General features: G+C 41.1%; 1 protein-coding gene across 7 annotated transcripts in view; it reads left to right on the forward strand.

Moving 5' to 3' along the window:
- Positions 1-91: 91 nt before the first annotated feature.
- MOSMO (modulator of smoothened) overlaps positions 92-18,123 on the forward strand; it is a 71,980-nt gene continuing 53,948 nt past the window's right edge. For all 7 annotated transcript variants that reach the window (XR_003911735.1, XR_003911736.1, XR_003911737.1 and 4 more), the window contains exon 1: positions 92-209. Coding sequence is in view for 4 of the 7 variants with exons in the window: in XM_029947195.1 (XP_029803055.1) it covers positions 104-209 (106 nt within the window). In the remaining 3 variants the exon portion in view is untranslated. The remainder of the gene's footprint in view (positions 210-18,123) is intronic.

Consider the following 18,123-nt stretch of genomic DNA (forward strand, 5'->3'; position numbering starts at 1 on the left):
CGGCGGCGCGGGGACTCCGGGCCCCGGCGGCGGCCCATGGGGCGGGAGGCGTGAGGCCGCGGCCTGCCCGGGGCTCGGGGGGTGGGGGGAGCGGGGCGGGGAGATGGATAAACTGACCATCATCTCAGGATGTCTCTTTCTGGCCGCCGATATCTTCGCCATCGCCAGCATCGCCAACCCGGACTGGATCAACACCGGGGAGTCCGCGGGTGAGCGGCGGGCGCGCGGGGCCGGGAGGGGGATTGGCTGCGGGCTGAGGGGAAAACGGGGCTGGCGGGTGCGAGGAGGAGGGCGGCCTGGGGAGGGAGGGGGCGGAGAGGCGTCCGGGGCGGCGGGACCGGAGGGGCGAAGGGATGAGGAGAGGACGCGCGGGTGCTAGCGAGACCCTGGGGCTGAGGCGAGCGGCGCCCCGGGCTGAACGAAAAGTGGCCGAGGGGCGAGGAGACCTAGGCTGGGCTGGCGGGTCCCGGACGGAGAAGGGGGGTGGAGGGGAGACGGTCGTCGGACCTGGGGGACCACGGAGGAGCCAGCTTCCTCTTGGATTAGGGGCGGGGGACGTCCAGGTGAGAGACGGGAAGAAACCGCTTTGAAGAAAACTGAGGAGCCTGGACAGGAATTAGAAGCTAGGCGGGGAGCCGGGGCCCGGCCGGAGGTAGCCCGTGGGGGCAGCGCGAGGACCACCCGAGAGCCGCGCCCGAAGTCAGGTCTGGCCCCCGTCTCCCGCGGGTGGGAGCTGCGGCCGGGCTCCCGGTGGCCCGACCAGGCAGGGTTAATGGTGCTGGGGGAGCTGGGGTGCTGCGCGGGGGGCCCCCTCCCCGCGCCCTCGCCCACCCCCTGCCCCGCTTGGCGGTGTTTAAGACGCGTGTGGTTTCCGATTTTCCCTTTGAAGTCTGTGTGGTTATAATTTTGCTTTATTTTAGGCCCGGGAGCTATAATAATACTAATAATAAACTTCATTTTATGGAGCATCTTTCATTCCAGCGCATCACGAAAACGCTTTAGAGATCTTAATAGTAGTTACAAAATTAAATAACACATTAGAGTTGCAGGCAGCCCCGCCGCAGCAGCAGCAGTGCCCGCTGTAACACCACCGAGCGGAGGCAGCAGAGACAAGGTGGTGCCCTCGGGAGAGAAGTAGGCATCTTTCTGAAGGGGATCCCGGGTGCAGGATTTTTCTCAGCTTGGGCCGTCACCGCACACACGTCCCTGTACACACTCACACTCACCCAGACCTGTGAGACCAGCCCTTTAATTAACGTAACAGCTGTCAGGAGAGCGAGCTGGAGTGAAGGCATGAGCCTGTTTTCTAACTGCTTGTTCAGTGCAGGTGAAGGGAGTATTGGGGGTTGGGCATGTCAGACTCCCTCCGTGAATAATTTGTTATAAAAATGTAGCACTATGCTGTCAAAGTTACTTCTTAAGTATTACTTACGTTCTGTATTTATCCTGCAGTATATTTAGCTCTTTAAAAAAAAAGCTGTAGCTGGGACATTTGTTGCTCCCTCCTCCCTCCGTTCTCTCCTCCATGTAGATCTAGTAACACAAAATCATGCTGTCAGATTTACGGGTTATTAAAATAACACGCTAAAAAAATTCTTCTTTTCTGGCCTCTGCAGTTTCAGCAGAGCTCTTAATGGTAAAACATGCATGATAATTATGAAGTGATTGAGCTGTTAGCTAATGCCACTGTGGTAAATTTGCAAGATATAAATGTATCAAATCAACACGGCTTTACCCCTTCCGCATAAGATATTATATATGGATTATATCTCAGTTTTTTTTTTAACTTGTAAGGTGTGTAAGAAAGTATAAGATGGTTTGGAATTTGATGAAACTATATAGGCTGTTTCTGAAAATGTTAGCGATGTCAGTTTGTACAGTCACATGTGTGTGTGACATCCACTTCATGACCTGTTGTTTTTATCCTAATTATATGTGCAGTGAATCCTTTTATGAGACTTTCTTTGGGGCTTTTTATACTTAGGGGCAAAAGGTTTCACGTTTTAGCAGAGAAGATGCTTTTTGCAAAGTGCTTTTAGGTGAATCCTAATATAAAAAATAGACTAAACATCCGTGGGAAAGATACACAGTTGGCCCTTAAAGGACATGGTTTTGTTCTTCATTCTAAGAATACAGTATATAATGCATATAACCTACAAAACATGTGTTGATCATCTATTTATGTTATTGGCAAGGCTTCCAGTTGACAGGCTATTAGTAAAGTTTTGGGAGAGTCAAAAAATTATGCATGGATTTTCAGCTGCAGGATGGGAATAGGTCCTTCATAACAGTAAACAAAGGCTTCTGCTGTGAGTTGCTGCAGAGATGGGAGGGACAGAAGTCCACTGATTGAAGGAAGTAAAAAATGTTTGAAAGAGTTAAATAGTTGCAGAGAAAGCCTGCCAACCAGTGACTTAGTGGGATTGTCTGGCGGCATGGAAGCCTCCTTGAAGTCAGTGGTTCCGAACATACGGTGTGATCAGCCACCTGCCTTGTTGACCTCTGGTAGTGCTCAGCCGCTTTGATACAAGTACTGGTGAAGACCAACAGAATGTTTCCTTCGTGATTGGAGTTTGCCAACAAAATACAACGAAATGACAAAGGAGCAAAGGTGTTTAACTGTTAGCCAAAATGTCATTGTAATGGTGGCTCATGGATTCTCAGCTGGATAAAAAGTAAAAGTGAATAAAGGAAAGAGTTGATGGTATATGGTCAGTGGAATTGCAAACCCAGTAGAATTGAAGGACTGACTGGGAGTGATCGGTACAGCAGAGTGGAAAGGCAGGAAATTGTGGGCACACGGTGCAGAGTGAGAGTGGGGATGCGTGGCTAAGATGGAATGGGGAGGTGATTTTTCTCCTGACAGTTTCTCTTACCATCTCACCCTTCAAATATTTTCATAGCTTGGAACAGGAGTAATAGGAGATAGTAGGAATAGTAGGACATTTTTTCAAAATCGTATCTAACCCCTGTTATAAACAAACGAGCAAGCAAACCCCTGTGTATTACCTTAAATGTATCAGATAGTAAGCCCCCCAAAACTTAAATAGGATGTTCCTTTGTTGACTCTCGAGCTCTTGTGTTGTGGTAAAATGCACCTGAACTTTGCCTGATAGTTTGTACACGCAATGTACACTTTTATCTGAGCAGACAGGTCTAGTCTTAAGTTTTTTAAAAAAAATTTCTGGACAAAATTCCACCTTCCAAGTCAGTGAAACGTTTATAGGAAGTTTGAATAAGATTGCAGAGGTGACAGGACGAACTTTATTCTAAGATCTCCACAGAAGTGACAGCCTAGCAGCAAAAGGTTATTGTGTTGGTTCCCTTCAGTGCATTAAATACAGCGTATTTTGACTGTGATGTTTTTACTGCAGTTTTTTTAAGTGAACGGAGTATATTTTGAAAGTTGAATCCTGAAGTTGAAAGGTTTTCAGATGTGATTTGAAAAACCACTGCCATGAACTAGTACAGAAAATTTCAGGATTCAAATCCACATCATTTACAGTCTTTGATTTGGGACAAGTTACTTACCCTCTCTTTACAGTTCTTCTCTGTAAAATAGGGATATTAGTAGTACCTACCTTATTGGATTGTTATGATAATTGATTTAATCTACATAAAACATTTAGAAAATGCCTAACAATAGGTGCTTATTAAAATTCAGATATTGTTGTGTTGCTGTTCTCATTTTTAATAACATGACAGGTTTTTTTTTAATGTTTTATTTATTTTTGAGAGAGAGTGTGTGAGCAGGGGAGGGTCAGAGAGAGAGGGAGACACAGAATCTGAAGACAGGCTCTAAGATCGGAACAATAAGCACAGAGCTCGACACGGGGCTCAAACCCACGAACTGTGAGATCATGACCTGAGCCAAAATTGGATGCTTAACTGATTGAGCCACCCAGGCACCCCAATGGTTTTTTTGTTTTGTTTTGTTTTTTAATTAAAGCTCAGAACCTGTTACTGCGAGACTGGTACATGTTCTTTACTAGGTGTTCTTGGATATAAGGCAATATCAAGAATGGTATGGCCAGGGGCACCTGGGTGGCTCATTTGGTTAAATGTCAGACTTCAGCTCAGGTCATGATCTCACAGTGCATGGGTTCAAGCCCTGCGTTGCACTCCGTGCCGACAGCTCAGAGCCTAGAGCCTACTTCCCATTCTGTGCCTCCCTCTCTCTCTCTGCCCCTCCTCCACCTGTGCTCTGTCTCTCGAAAATAATAAATAAAAATGTTAAAAAAAAAACAAAAATAAAAAATCATATGGCCAGGCATAGCACAAGTCAAATTCGTCCTCCCCCTTGGCATTTCTGCATCATGCCTATACTGTTCTTCTTCATTTAGTCTTTCATCCCATATACTAGTCTCTCTACTCTTCAGTTTCTAAATGAACTACCACAGAAGGAAATGAAATAATCCAAAAACAATAAATAACTGAATAGGATAATTTTCTAAAACCCTGACTAAGAAACTGCACTATCATAAGGTTATGGGCCATGCTTCATACAGGCAGAATTGTTCATTTGTTTTTATTGTATCGGTGCAAATATAGAGAAAGTACATTCGTTCTGTTGCAGTCTGTATGTAACATACCCTGAGCTTGTTCTGATAGCCTGTAGGTTCTGCACAAACTTTTGAAGACAAAATGAAATAAATATGAAGGAAGTGCATGGTGAGGAGGGCCCTTCAGTGAGAACCCTTAGTGTTTTCTATTAATAAAAAATACTGAATGGCAGTTGAATATCGTGGCAAAATTGCGTAATTCTGCACTGCAATAAAATTTCTTTTGGTTACTGGAACTCATAGCAATATCTTTAATTTTATATAGTGCTTTGTAGTTTTCGAAGCAACTTAACATCCATGACTTAATCTGATTTCTTAGGCTTTTTATATTCAGCCAATTTAGAATAGTCATTTCTACATTTTTTCCCACATGTCAATGCTTTACACCTGAGATTTGAGTTTCAGTGTTGCAGACTCCCTTCTAGAAGACCCTTCATTGAAGTATTACCTGTATCTTACTTATGCACATCTTTTTTTACTTAACAAGATAAAATTTTTTAAAAATGTTTTTGAGAGAGAGAGCGAGCGCACAAGAAGTGGAGGGGCAGAGAGAGAAAGAGAACCACAGAATCTGAAACAGGCTCCAGGCTCTGAGCTGTTAGCACACAGCCTGACAGGGGGCTCAAACTCACTGAACTGCAAGATCATGACCTGAGCTGAAGTTGAATGTTCAGCCAACTGAGCCACCCAGGTGCCCCAACAAGATTAAAATTCCTAAGTGGCAGAAGTTCTTGCCAGATTACAGAAGAGGGAAAGAAGGAGATTTGGGTTTTAGTCTTAAAGTGATGTCCTTTGCTTTGTACAAGTCCTTTAACTTCACTGTCAGTTTTCTCATCCCTTAAGAGACAAACTTTTTGGGGGGCAGGGGAAAGTTTTTTGGTTTTATTGAATTAATTGACCTTGTTAGGTCAACAATTAAGCAAAACTGCTTCTGATAAATAAAATGATTTCAGGGCACCTGGGTGGCTCAGTTGGTTAAGTGTCTGACTCTTGATTTTGGCTCAGGTCATGATCTCACAGTTCATGGGTTCAAGCCCCACATTGGGCCCCGCACTGCCAGTGCAGACCCTGCTTGGGATTCTCTCTCCTCTCTGCCCTTCCCCCACTCGTGTGCATGTACACTCGCTCTCTCTTGAAATAAATAAATAAGCTAAAAATGATATAGAAATTCCTTTATTGACGCATCATCCCTTTACAGCTAACATTGTAGTGACCATTTAGGGTTCTACCATCCTAAATCATCCTAGATGGAGTTGCGTAGTGTTAACAAATGTTTTCCAAAAGTTCTTCCAGTACACAGAGGATCTCCTCCTATATGGCTAATGAAAATTTCCTTCTATACAGTTGGTCATCCCATTCACTTTGTAGTCTGTCAGAGTGTATTTGTTCCTAAAATGTTTTCATTGTTTTTAAAATTGTTTAGAGCGTGTAAGGAGTCACAGTAACTGACACATTCTTTCCTGCTTGCTATTCTGAACTGAGGGAAAGAAAGAATAATTAGGATCCATGATATTATTTTCTTACTGATAAAGAGAATATTGAAGAATGTGGCTTTTATCTGTGGGCAAGCAACTTCCTCTTCTTACTGGACCTCAGGATTCAACAGACTTAACCATGCAGTCCCAAGAAGGACTGAGGCACCTGCCCCGTAAGACTTCCAGTGTGAATGAACAGAAGAAGTGTTCCCTATGGGCAATGTGCTCCCAAGGGCAAAAAGTTGGACCACATATACCCAATTTTTTCTAAACTGCCACAGACAAAATCATTCCTCTGAATTGGGAAGGAGGAGCGAGGGGACACAGATAAGTTAAGAACATTATTCTAATAGCTCCATCTCCACCACCCCCCCCACTCCTATCCTTCAAGGGGGAGAAAACCATTTGACACCTAGGAGATGGGCTGACATTTTGTGAGGAAGAGATTTCTTTTTGCTTAATTATAAAAACTGACAGGTGCTTGAGGAAGTGAAAGACTTAGAGAGAGTATCATTTCCCATTCTGCTACCCACTACCCTTGCCACAGGAAATACTGGAAACCTCAGATAAGGGACTATGGTGTTTGACATCTCTCATGTTAGAGTTCAAGATCTACAAGTAAATCCTGGCCTACAAATTGGGGTCATTGGTTTAACACATTAAAATTACGTGCTGCCTGAGCAGATATTTATTAAATACTATTTATTAAATAGTAGAAAATTACTAAACAATAAGCCCTCTTCCCTGAATGGTAACAAGTTAAGTGATCACAGAGGTGCTTTTGCATGAAGGAGCTCTGTATCATCAGTTTAAACAAAGAAAGCAGTCTGACTAAAACTTCATTTTGTTAATCTCTTTGAAAGTGACTTATACTGAAGGACAGAATTCGGTTCCACCTAAGAGGCCAAAAATCTTGAAATTATGTTCTCCTTTAATTTAGAAAGCACTAACAGAATTTCTTCAATGGTCTTTGAGTCTTTTCCCAGTAAATTGCTTTTTAAAAAACAGCTTTATTGAAAAAAAATTCCCATAACCATAGAGTTCACCTATTGAAAGTGTGAACAGTGACTTTTAGTATACTCATAAAGTTGTGCCACCATCACTACAATCAATTTTAGAACACTTTCATTACCCCAGAACAAAACCCCCATCCCTTTGCCATCACCCTTTGACATTCTGTTCTTAGGCAGCAGGACCAGTTTACTTTCTATCTCAGGATTTACCTCTTCTGGACATTTCATATAAGTGGAGTCATACGATATGTGGTCTTTTGTGATTGGCTTATTTCGCTTAGTGTAATATTTTCAAGGTTCATCCTTATAGTAAATATTACTACTTCATGGCTTTTTATTGCCAGATATATGTATCCATTCTTATTCATCAGTTGAACATTTGGTCAGTAAATTTCTTTTACTTCAAAGAATAATACTTATTCAAAATAGCAAAGTGGTACAAACATATTTTTTTGGCTTTTAAAGTTTGAGAGAGAATTCACATACGTGAAAGAGGAAAGCAGAGAGAGAGAGAGATTGGGAGAGAGAGAGAATCCTAAGCAAGCTCTACACTGTCAGCACAGAGCCTGACACAGGACTCATTTTCACAAACTGTGAGATCATGACCTGAGCTGAAATCAAGAATTGAACACTTAACGTGACTAAACCACTCAGGCACCCCTATTTGTTTTTTTAAAACACAACATTATTGTGGCACCTGGGTGGCTCAATCACCTGAACATCCAGCTTGGCCTCAGGTCATGATCTTGCAGTTCATGAGTTTGAACGTCACTGCTGTCAGCAGAGCCTGCTTCATATCTGTCCTCTCTCTGTCCCTCTCCTGCTTGTGCTCACTCTCTTTCTCTCAAAAATAAATTAAAAAATTGTAAAAAGTGACATTAGGGGCATCTGGGTGGCTCAGTTGGTTAAGCGTCTGACTTCACCTCAGGTCATGATCTCAGTAGTTGGTGGGTTCAAGCCCCGCATTGGGCTCTGTGCTGACAGCTCAGAGCCTGGACCCCACTTCAGATTCTCTCTCTCTCTCTCTCTCTCTCTCTCTCTCTCTCTCTGCCCCTAACCCACTTGCCCTCTCTCAAAAAATAATAAACATTTAAACAATTTTTAAAAATTTTTTTCTTTTTTATTTATTTTTGGAAGAGAGAGACACAGCATGAGCAGGGGAGGGTCAGAGAGACAGGAAGACACAGAATCTGAAGACAGGCCCCAGGCTCTGAGCGAGCTGTCAGCACAGAGCTCAAGCGGGCCCCAAACCCACGAACCACGAGATCATGACCTGAGCCGAAGTCAGATGATCAACCGACTGAGCCACCCAGGCGCCCCTAAACATTAAAAATTTTTAAGTGACATTGTCAGTATAAATAATACTTAGCAAATAATAATAACTTTGAATGAAAATTTTAAGACCAGTCTTTTTATAGTGTTCACAGGAGGTACTTGAAGCTTGAAATCACTTAGGATACTATAAATTTCACAGTGTAGGCCAGTTACCCAATAGGAGATTAGATTTCCTGAACAAAGCATTTATTTCCTTTACAACCTTGGTTTCAGAAGTCCTCTTTTTACCATTACCAGTGGGGTTATAAGCCCTTTGGAATGGAAGATATAGGCCAGTAGGCCTAAAAGTTTTGGAGAAGGGGAATTTGGGACCAAGAACATGGACAGATGCCATAAGTAAATGGAAATCACTAAAAGGAAGGAAACTGTGAAAAAGAAATTACAGAGTGATGATGCCATTGCATTTATTAGAGTGACCAGACTTCTTAAACTCTGTCATTTGGCTGCTAGAGCCAAAGCTTTCAGAGCTGGCACAGTCTCGTCAGTGCCTCGGTCCTCCACTTTTCAGGGGAGCCTGACCCACTTATAATGTTTATCTTTGAGAGAGAGGGGGCGGGGGGGGGGTTGGGGACAGGCAGAGAAAGAGGGAGACAGAAACTGAAGCAGGCTCCAGGCTCCAGGCTCTGAGCTTCTGAGCTGTCAGCACAGAGCCTGGTGCTGGGCTCAAACTCACGAACCATGAGATCATGACCTGACCTGAAGTCAGACACTTAACTGACTAAGCCACACAGGTTTAACCCCTTTCTTGACAAACACTAGGTTTGTACTGGAGTTGCAACATATTAAACTTAAAATGGCCCCGCGGGATTTAGAGTGAGCCATATTACATTTGATTCTTGCATTCCCTTTTTATGAGTTTTGTGATTTGGGGCATGTAATTTGATTTTTCAGCTACTAAATGGTACTGTATATTTATTTCAAAGGTGGTTGTGAGAAAATGAAATATGGCGTATAAGGAATTAGCACATGGTTTAGTACATAGCAAAATTCTCAAATATTAGTCATAATTATTATATAAAAAGTCAAAACATTTGAATTCTTCTAACATTTTCCTTTTTATTACCTATCTTATTTACTTACAGCTTGCCTTGTAAACAAACTTAAGCTAACCTGGTGTGTCTGAATTTGAATATAACTGAGGGGCGCCTGGGTGGCTCAGTCGGTTAAGCCTCCGACTTCGGCTCAGGTCAGATCTCATGTTCGTGGGTTCGAGCCCCGCGTCAGGCTCTGTGCTGACAGCTAGCTCAGAGCCTGGAGCCTGCTTCCGGTTCTGTGTCCTTCTCTCTCTGCCCCTTCCCCTCTCATGCTCTGTCTCTCTCTGTATCAAAAATAAATAAAACATTAAAAAATAAATAAATAAAATGAATATAACTGAAACCCTGCCAAACCTAATCTAGGAAGAGAGACTCTGAAGTCTGTAGTAGTGGTAATATAAACCACACATATAAGTACCAAAAGCAAGGCATGCATTGGGTTCATAGGTTTCTGCAACAGATTGAAGAAGTTTTCTAAATGAAAGGCATCCTAGCATAGTAGAAAGGGCACACAGGTTTTAGGGTCAAACCAAAACTAATGTAGTCAAATCCCGGTCCTCCTATTTACTAGCTATGTAATATTAGACAAGTTGTAGTTGAGAGTGTTTTATTAATAAAAATTATGTCATTCAGACTTGATTAATGCTTTTTTCAACCCTTCTAATCTTTATGCAGGTTCACACTCCAACTTTATGTTCTCCTGTAGGTTAAAGGGTATTAACTGCAGCGCGCTGTGAAAATCATTTAGTTCAGAAGTTATTTTTTTAACATTAAAAAAAATATTTTATTTTTGAGAGAGAGAGAGACAGTGCGCAAGCAAGGGAGGGGCAGAGAGAGGGAGACACAGAATCTGAAGCAGGCTCCAGGCTCTGAGCCATCAGCACAGAGCCTGACACAGGGCTCCAACCCATGAGCAGTGAGATCATGACCTAAGCCAAAGTCAGATACCACCCAGGTGCCCTCAGAAGTTATTTTTAAAGGAATGAATGTATCTAAGATATAGTGGTCTATAAACTTTACAGTTGAGTGAGTATCAAGAGTTAGTTAGTTTCACCAGAAAGGCTGGAAATATGTTTGAAATGTATGAGATAGTAGTTTCTTTATAGAAACCTGACAATATAACTGAAGATTTAGTTTTTGTTTATAGAATAAAACTTCTTGTTTTCATTACCTTCTGTAATGTGACTGTGGTTTTTTTGTGTTTTTTCCATACTTTTTTTTTTTTTAATTTGAGAGAGAGCATGCACAAGCAGAGGAGAGGGGCAGCAGGAGAGAATCTTAAGCAGGCTCCACACTCAGTGCAGAACCTGATGCCAGGCTCCATCCTGCAACCCTGAGATCATGACGCAGGTGGAAATCGAAGAGTCAGAAGCTCAACCGACTGAGTGACCCACATGACCCCATACTTCATTTTAATGCATATTTAAGCAGTGGGCCATATTACATAATTCTATAGGGGAAATTTAGTCACATAATGAAATGTTGTTGTTTATGAAATTGTTATTGTTGAACTATAAATAAGACCTTAATCATGCAATTTGAATGGATAATGATTTACATAGTGAGTTTACTTTATATCCCCTACATAACCCACGAGATGAGGTTGTACAGTGACAGCAGTGACAATATGTAGGTATAAATTTCACATTTCAGCTTTACCTGTGTGATGATTTATGTAAACATGACATTCATATCTTTTTGGTTGTCAGAATGTTTTATTTTCAAGCTCTGGAGCTACACAGTTTTTCCCAAGACCTTTGTTTAATTCTTTGGCCAACTAGCAGCTGACTGCTAAAAAGTTTAATACATGAAACACCTGATCCAATTGATAACAACTGATTGGATATAGTGACTGCATTATTTCCTTCTTTGTTGGCTACAGACTGATGAAAATGTTTAGCAAAGCTATTCTGTCTCAACAGGAGAGGTTAAATAAAAGCCAGGAAGGAACCTAAGGATCTTTGAATATAAAGTTGCCTAAAAATAAGTATCTGGATCAAAGTTAGTTTTCAAAAACATACCTGTGTGAACTTTACTGTGTATTCTCTCATTATAGGGAGGAGAATCCTTACCAGATACTTCATGAGCAAGTAGAATGTGATGTTCCTTTGAGATTTATTACTTTAGAGTTGACAAAATAGAGAAGCATATGGATTTGGGTGATAGTGTCAATGATACTTATAGTTACCAAAATCCTGTAATTTACTTATATGACGTTTTAGCGTATGATTCCAGTTTTAAAGCAAAGAGACATTTGTTTGAACTGTATTTTTAATTGGGAGGAAAAGGCTACACTTTTTAGTGTGTTTCTTTATACTAGTTTTGCTATAAATAAAAGGTCACATTTGGCATTTTGACATTTGGCTGTTATATATATTGAGCAAAAAGGCAGCTGTTGACTTTTAATATAGATCTGCTCAACTAGGGACTGTATACTGCTTCGTTAGAGATTAAACAGGGGTAAAGATAAATGCAGTTGGTTGGGTCAAGCGAGAAAACAGGAGAGCAGAATTTCAGTAGGTCTCCTTTTAGTGGTATATTCACAGTAAGTTATTCACCAGGACCATCCTTGGGTCTATTTTCAGCTAAAATAATAGAAGATTTTTTTTTCCCAAACAGGCCATTTTCAGATTAGTTGTACTGACCAGACCACGAACTTAAAAGGCAAAGATCTCTAAGGCTATTTTATTTATGACCATTTCATTTTAAAAGTATGATTCATTTTAATAAAATACATCTTTAATTTACTCTTGAGTATTCCTTAGATCTTCCCATAGGTATTTCTTATATCACTGGACTTTATATCAGACAGTCTCACAACAAATGCTTCTTGACGTATGTATGGTCTGTAAGGAACTGTGCTAAATATTCTGAGAGATTGCATTTAAGTAAATGAAAAAGTATTTTATCCTCAAGAAACCTGTGCTCTATTTGGAAAAATAAATTAATATACATAAGAAATAAGTATCAAATATATGATGAAACTACTTTTTGCCCAGGTGGTCGAGGAGGAGATGGCATTTGAGTTTGACAGATGATACACTTAATAATGAATATTTAAATAATTATGAACACTTGGGCAGTGCTTATCCTTGAGGGTGAAATAGCATGAATAAAAGCAGGGAAATGTTTGTTCTAGTCCATTTCTATACATTGCTGCTAAATTTATCTTCCTAAAGGATAAATGTAGTAATAATCACAAATACTTACATAGCATTTACTTTATGATAGTTACTTTTCTAGGCACTTTACATATGTTTACTAATTGAATCCTCACAACATCCTTATATAGATGCTGTTATTAGCCCCACAGAGATACAGAAAAGTTATGTAACTTGTCAGGGCCACCCAGCTGATCGGTAGAAGAGCTGAGATTTGAACCCAGGAAGTCTAGCTCCAGAACCCTGGCTATTAACCACTTCTTGTGCTTGTACAGAAAACTTTCAGTGACTCTTCATCTTCCATAGCACAAAGGCATTCAACTATCTTCACAATATGACTGTAGTTTACCTTTCCAACCTTAGATCATACATTTTTCTCTGCATGGATCTACATTCTAGCTCCTCTGTGTTACTTTCTGTTTCCTAAATACAGTCTGTATTCTCATCTCTAAGTCTTTGCTTGTGTTATCTATTTCAGTCTGAAAGTTCCCTATTAAAGAAATATGACTTATTGATCTCTGTACCTTAAGTAGCAGTCAGTCCAAGCTTGTCTGTGGCAAGAAAGAGGACATGTTACAGTTGACACTAAGATTTTGAACCTAAGAGTAGGGACTAGAACTCAAGAGAGCATAATATTTGGAATTCCTAATCTTACCTCATTTTTACAAGTATGATACTTCTATTGTTACGTAGATCCAAATTATTGCGTAGTAGCTAAATATCCGCAGAATGCAGGCTTTTTTTTTTTTCTTTTTTTTTTTTACCATATTTCAGTTGGTTTTCATTTTGGAAGTAAGGCCCAGCTACCATATAGTCGTTGCCAACTTTGATAAAAAATATTATAAGATGAAAGTTAATTTTTAGGTTGACTGGTTGGTTCCCTGGATCAATACAGGAGTTAGATTCCTAGGTTAGCCCAAAAGACCATATTGTACCTAAAATATTTACTTCTGCAACAACAACAAAATCGTAGAAAGCAGTATAGTTGCATTGTTAATAGCATTTTTTAAAAAGATAAAAAGGGGTAAGAAAAGGAAGATTATTTCTCTGTTCTTTTAATTTGCCAATTTGACTTTAAAGCTTATGACATTCCTGTAGTCAGTGGTATTGTCACAGCGTGTGATGACAGATGGCAGCTACACTTGTGGGGAGCCCGGCATCATGCACAGGCTTGCTGAGTCACCGGGCTGTGCACCTGAGACTCCCGTACCATTACGTGCCAACTGTACTTCAAAAAAAGCTGATGACAGTCCTTCTATGTGATGTAGGTGCTTCACTGAGATGCTTTTTACATGTGTCCATATTTTGTGTCATTTTTTGACTTACAAACTGCCCATCAGAGGAAGATGAGAGAATTTTCAGGAAAGGTGTGTTTAAGGGATTTCCTCGGGTGCAGTAACCTGAGGTAGAGTTAAATCCCTGGAGATAAGGAAGGTGTGTATGGGTGCGTGGAAGTACCTGTGATATGTGTGGTGTGTTAGGGTGCAGAGTGGACTTGTGGGAGCTGAGAAGTTTGTAATGGGTAAATGACCTCCCCTTTGGGGAAACAAAGTGCTACAGAAGATACTGGATCCCGTGCTCCTCATTTAAGCCCATGGAAGGGACTGTTAGTCTGGGCTAGTTTGGTTGCTGGTTGTTTTGGGGGGACCCATGATAGATAAAGGAGAAAAACAATATTTTATATGCTATTTAGGGTATCAGATCAAATAAGTTTTTTTTTAAGTTTATTTATTTTGAGAGAGAGAGAGTGCAAGCAAGGGAGGGGCAGAGGGAGAGGGAGGGAGAGAATCCCAAGCAGGCCCCATACTGTCACTGCAGAGCCTGACTCAAGGCTCAAACTCAAACTGGGAGATCATGACCTGAGCCGAAATCAAGAGTCAGATGCTTAACCAACTGAGCCACCCATGTACCCCAAAATAAGTATTTTTAACTTAAGTACCTTTGTTGAAACTTGGCTTCCAATTTAGGATTTGCTGTAGATGTTTTGCTTATGCTTGAAAAATTATCTAATGCATAGGGGCACATATCCCCTAATATTCAGAGCAGCATTTTCAACAATAGCCAAATCATGGAAAGAGCCTAAATGTCCATGAACTGATGAACAGATCAGGAAGACTTGGTTTATATATATAATGGAGTATTACATGGCAATGAGAAAGAATGAAATATGGCCATTTGTAGCAACGTGGATGGAACTCAAGGGTGTTATGCTAAGTGAAATAAGTCAGGCAGAGAAGGACAGATACCATATGTTTTCACTTATAAGTAGAACAGGAGAAACTTAACAGAGGACAGTGGGGGAGGGGAAGGGGAAAAAATAGTTGGAGAGAGGTAAACCATGTTTAACTCTTGATACTGAGAACAAACTGAGGTCTAATGGGGGTGGGGGACCGGGGAAGGGGGGTGATAGGCATGGAGGAGGGCACTTGTGGGGGTGAGCATTGGGTGTTATATGGAAACCAACTTGACAATAAACTATAAAAGAAAAAGAAAAAGTATCTAAATGTGAAGCACCAGGGCGGCTCCGTCGGGTGACCATCCAGCTCTTGATTTCAAATCAGGTCATGATCCCAGAGTCAGGGGATCAAGCCCCATGTCGAGCTCCACACTCGATGTGGAGCCTGCTTAAGATTCACTCTCTCTGTCTGACTCTCTTTCTTTCTCTGCTCCTCTCCCCTGATCATGCTCTGTCTCTCTCTAAAATAAAAAATGTATTGGGGTATCTGGGTGGCTCAGTTGGTTGTTGCATCCGACTTTAGCTCAGGTCATGATCTCACAGTTCATGAGTTCAAGCCTCATGTTAAGCTCTGTGCTGACAGCTCAGAGCCTGGAGCCTGCTTTGGATTCTGTTTCCCTCTCTTTCTGCCCCTCCCCCACTCTCATGTGCTCGCGCGCTCGTGCTCTCTCTCTCTCTCTCTCTCTCTCTCTCTCTTTCAAAAATAATAAACATTTTTTAAAGTAGTTTATTGTCAAATTAGTTTCCATACAACACCCAGTGCTCTTCCCCACAATAATAAACATTTTTTTAATTAAAATTTTAAATGTATATATATTTGAAAAAGAAAAATTACCTAAATGCTTGCAGCCCAGGTCATGACTTCCCCTTGGTGGGTTTGTGCCCCGCATCAGGCTCTGTGCTGACACTCAGAGCCTAAAGCCTGCTTCAGATTCTATTTCCCTCTCTCTCTCTGCCCCTACCTTGCTCATACTCTGACTCTCTCTCTCTCAAAAGCAAGCAAACATTTAAATAAATGAATGAATGAATGAATGAATAAAATGCTTATTTATTTTCACCAAGTGAAAAATAGTTTGTGTTCTCCATTCATCCTCATGAATCCTATCTCTGGGTTTCAAATAAAACTGGATATGTATGATAAATTCTTAGAAAATTATTTTATTGGGGCACCTGAGTGGCTGAGTCATTTAAGCATCTGACTTTGGCTCAGGTCATGATCTCACAATGTGTCAGTTTAGGCCCACATCAGGCTCTTTGCTGACAGCTCAGCCTGGAGCCTGCTTTGGATTCTGTTTGTGTCTCTCTCTGCCCCTCCTCCCCTTGGCTCTGTCTCTCAAAAGAATAAACGTTTTAAAAAGTTATTAAGAAAATAATAGTAAGAATAGAATGAAGATTGAGGAGCTCCTGGGTGGCTTAGTCAGTAGGGCATCTGACTCTTGATTTTGGCTCTTCTGGCTGGTCATGGTCTCACAGTTCATGGGATCTAGCCCTGCAACAAGCTCCATGCTAATAGCATGAAGCCTGCTTGGGATTCTCTCTCTCTCTCTCTCTCTCTCTCTCTGCCCCTCCACTGCTCACATGTGCACTTCTGCTCATGCTCCCTCTTGCTCTCTCAAAATAAATAAACATTAAAAAAAAGGAATAGGGATTGAAGTCAGAACTCAGTTCAAGGTCCAGCTCTGCCATTTACCAGCTGTGTGGCTTTGGACACACTGTCCTCTTTTTATTTTTTTTTAAATTTTTTTATTACTTGGCCTCTTTAAGCTTTAGTTGCCTCATTTATAAATGGGGATAATACCTCTTACCTTGCAAGGTGGCTGTAAGAATTAAAGTTAATATAGCTGAAACATCTCCCGCAGTACAGGCATTTATGGTAGCTGTTGTTATTAAGCAGCTAAATGGATTAGTTGATTATTACATTGGATACTTAGAATGTAATGCAATGGATTATTTATCTATCATGTAGTCACCAAAAACAGTCTCATTTTTTTAAATTAGGATATATGACTGTGTTAGACCTGGTTCCCCATTTTGTTGTTAACATACATGCTGTACTGTGCCCTTGATACTTACTTCGATTGCTACCTTCTTCCACTAAGAGAAAAGAGTACCAGGCCTCCTATCCAAATGTGTATATGAAAGTGCTAGTCGGGGCGCCTGGGTGGCTCAGTTGGTTAAGCCTTCGGCTCAGGTCCGATCTCACGTTCGTGGGTTCAAGCCCCGCATCAGGCTCTGTGCTGGCAGCTAGCTCAGAGCCTGGAGCCTGCTTCAGATTCTGTGTCTCCTTCTCTCTCTGCCCCCTCCCCCTCTCATGCTCTGACTCTCTCTGTATCAAAAATAAATAAAACATTAAAAAATAAAAAAATTTTTTTAAAATTAAAAAAAAGAAAGTGCTAGTCTACATATCAAAGGGAATACGTTTTTAGAAATTTCCCAGTAATGATGACAGATTATACTAAGCCATTATTATTCCGCCAACCTTCTTACTCTAGCTAACATTTGCTGAGTGGGTTATGAATTGTAGTCCGTGGCCCTAGATTTCCCCCCAACTGGCTAAGTATATAAAGCATCACCCAGACCTCATTAGTTGAAGTCAGAAACCAAGTTTAGATAAAGAGTTCTAAAAGTAAAGCATGACTGATGATCACAGGTAGCCAATAAGATCATTTGTTAAAGTCCTGTTCATTTGCTTATTATGAAACATAAGATGAGTAACTATATTTTATTATCCTGAAGTAAAATAATAACTTTCAGGGTTTAATTTAAAATTTAAAAGATCATTCATGAATCACTTACAAACCATAGCAATAAATCTTATTTTAAGCAGTTATACAGTCATATATCAGCCTGTTAGATAACCTTTAGGACCCCCACTCTAAGGTTTAGTGCGTTAGGGTCAGAGGACAAACTGGTATGTTGAAGTGTCGCTGATCTAGGAATAGCCCCCTGGCTTTAGAAGCCTCTGTCTGATATCTGTGTATGTACCGCCCAACAGGTAACTATCCAGTAACCATTTAGAATCCCACAGTAGCGAGTAGAGTAAGAAGTCTACCCAGGGTGCCGGGCTGGCTCAGGTCCTGATCTCTCCGTTCCTGGAATCTAGCTCCTCAAGGATGGGCTTTGCACTGATAGTACAGAGCCTACTTGGGGTTTCTCTTTTCCCTCTCTCTGTCCCTTCTCCTCCCTCCCTCTCTCTCTCTCTCAAAAATAAACATTAAATTTTTTTAATGCTTTTTATTTATTTTTGAGAGACAGAGAGAGACAGCTGGAGCAGGGGAGGGTCAGAGAGAGAGGGAGATACAGAATC

This window comes from Suricata suricatta, chromosome 8 (assembly GCF_006229205.1).
Source record: "Suricata suricatta isolate VVHF042 chromosome 8, meerkat_22Aug2017_6uvM2_HiC, whole genome shotgun sequence".
Classification (NCBI taxonomy): Eukaryota; Metazoa; Chordata; class Mammalia; order Carnivora; family Herpestidae; genus Suricata; species Suricata suricatta.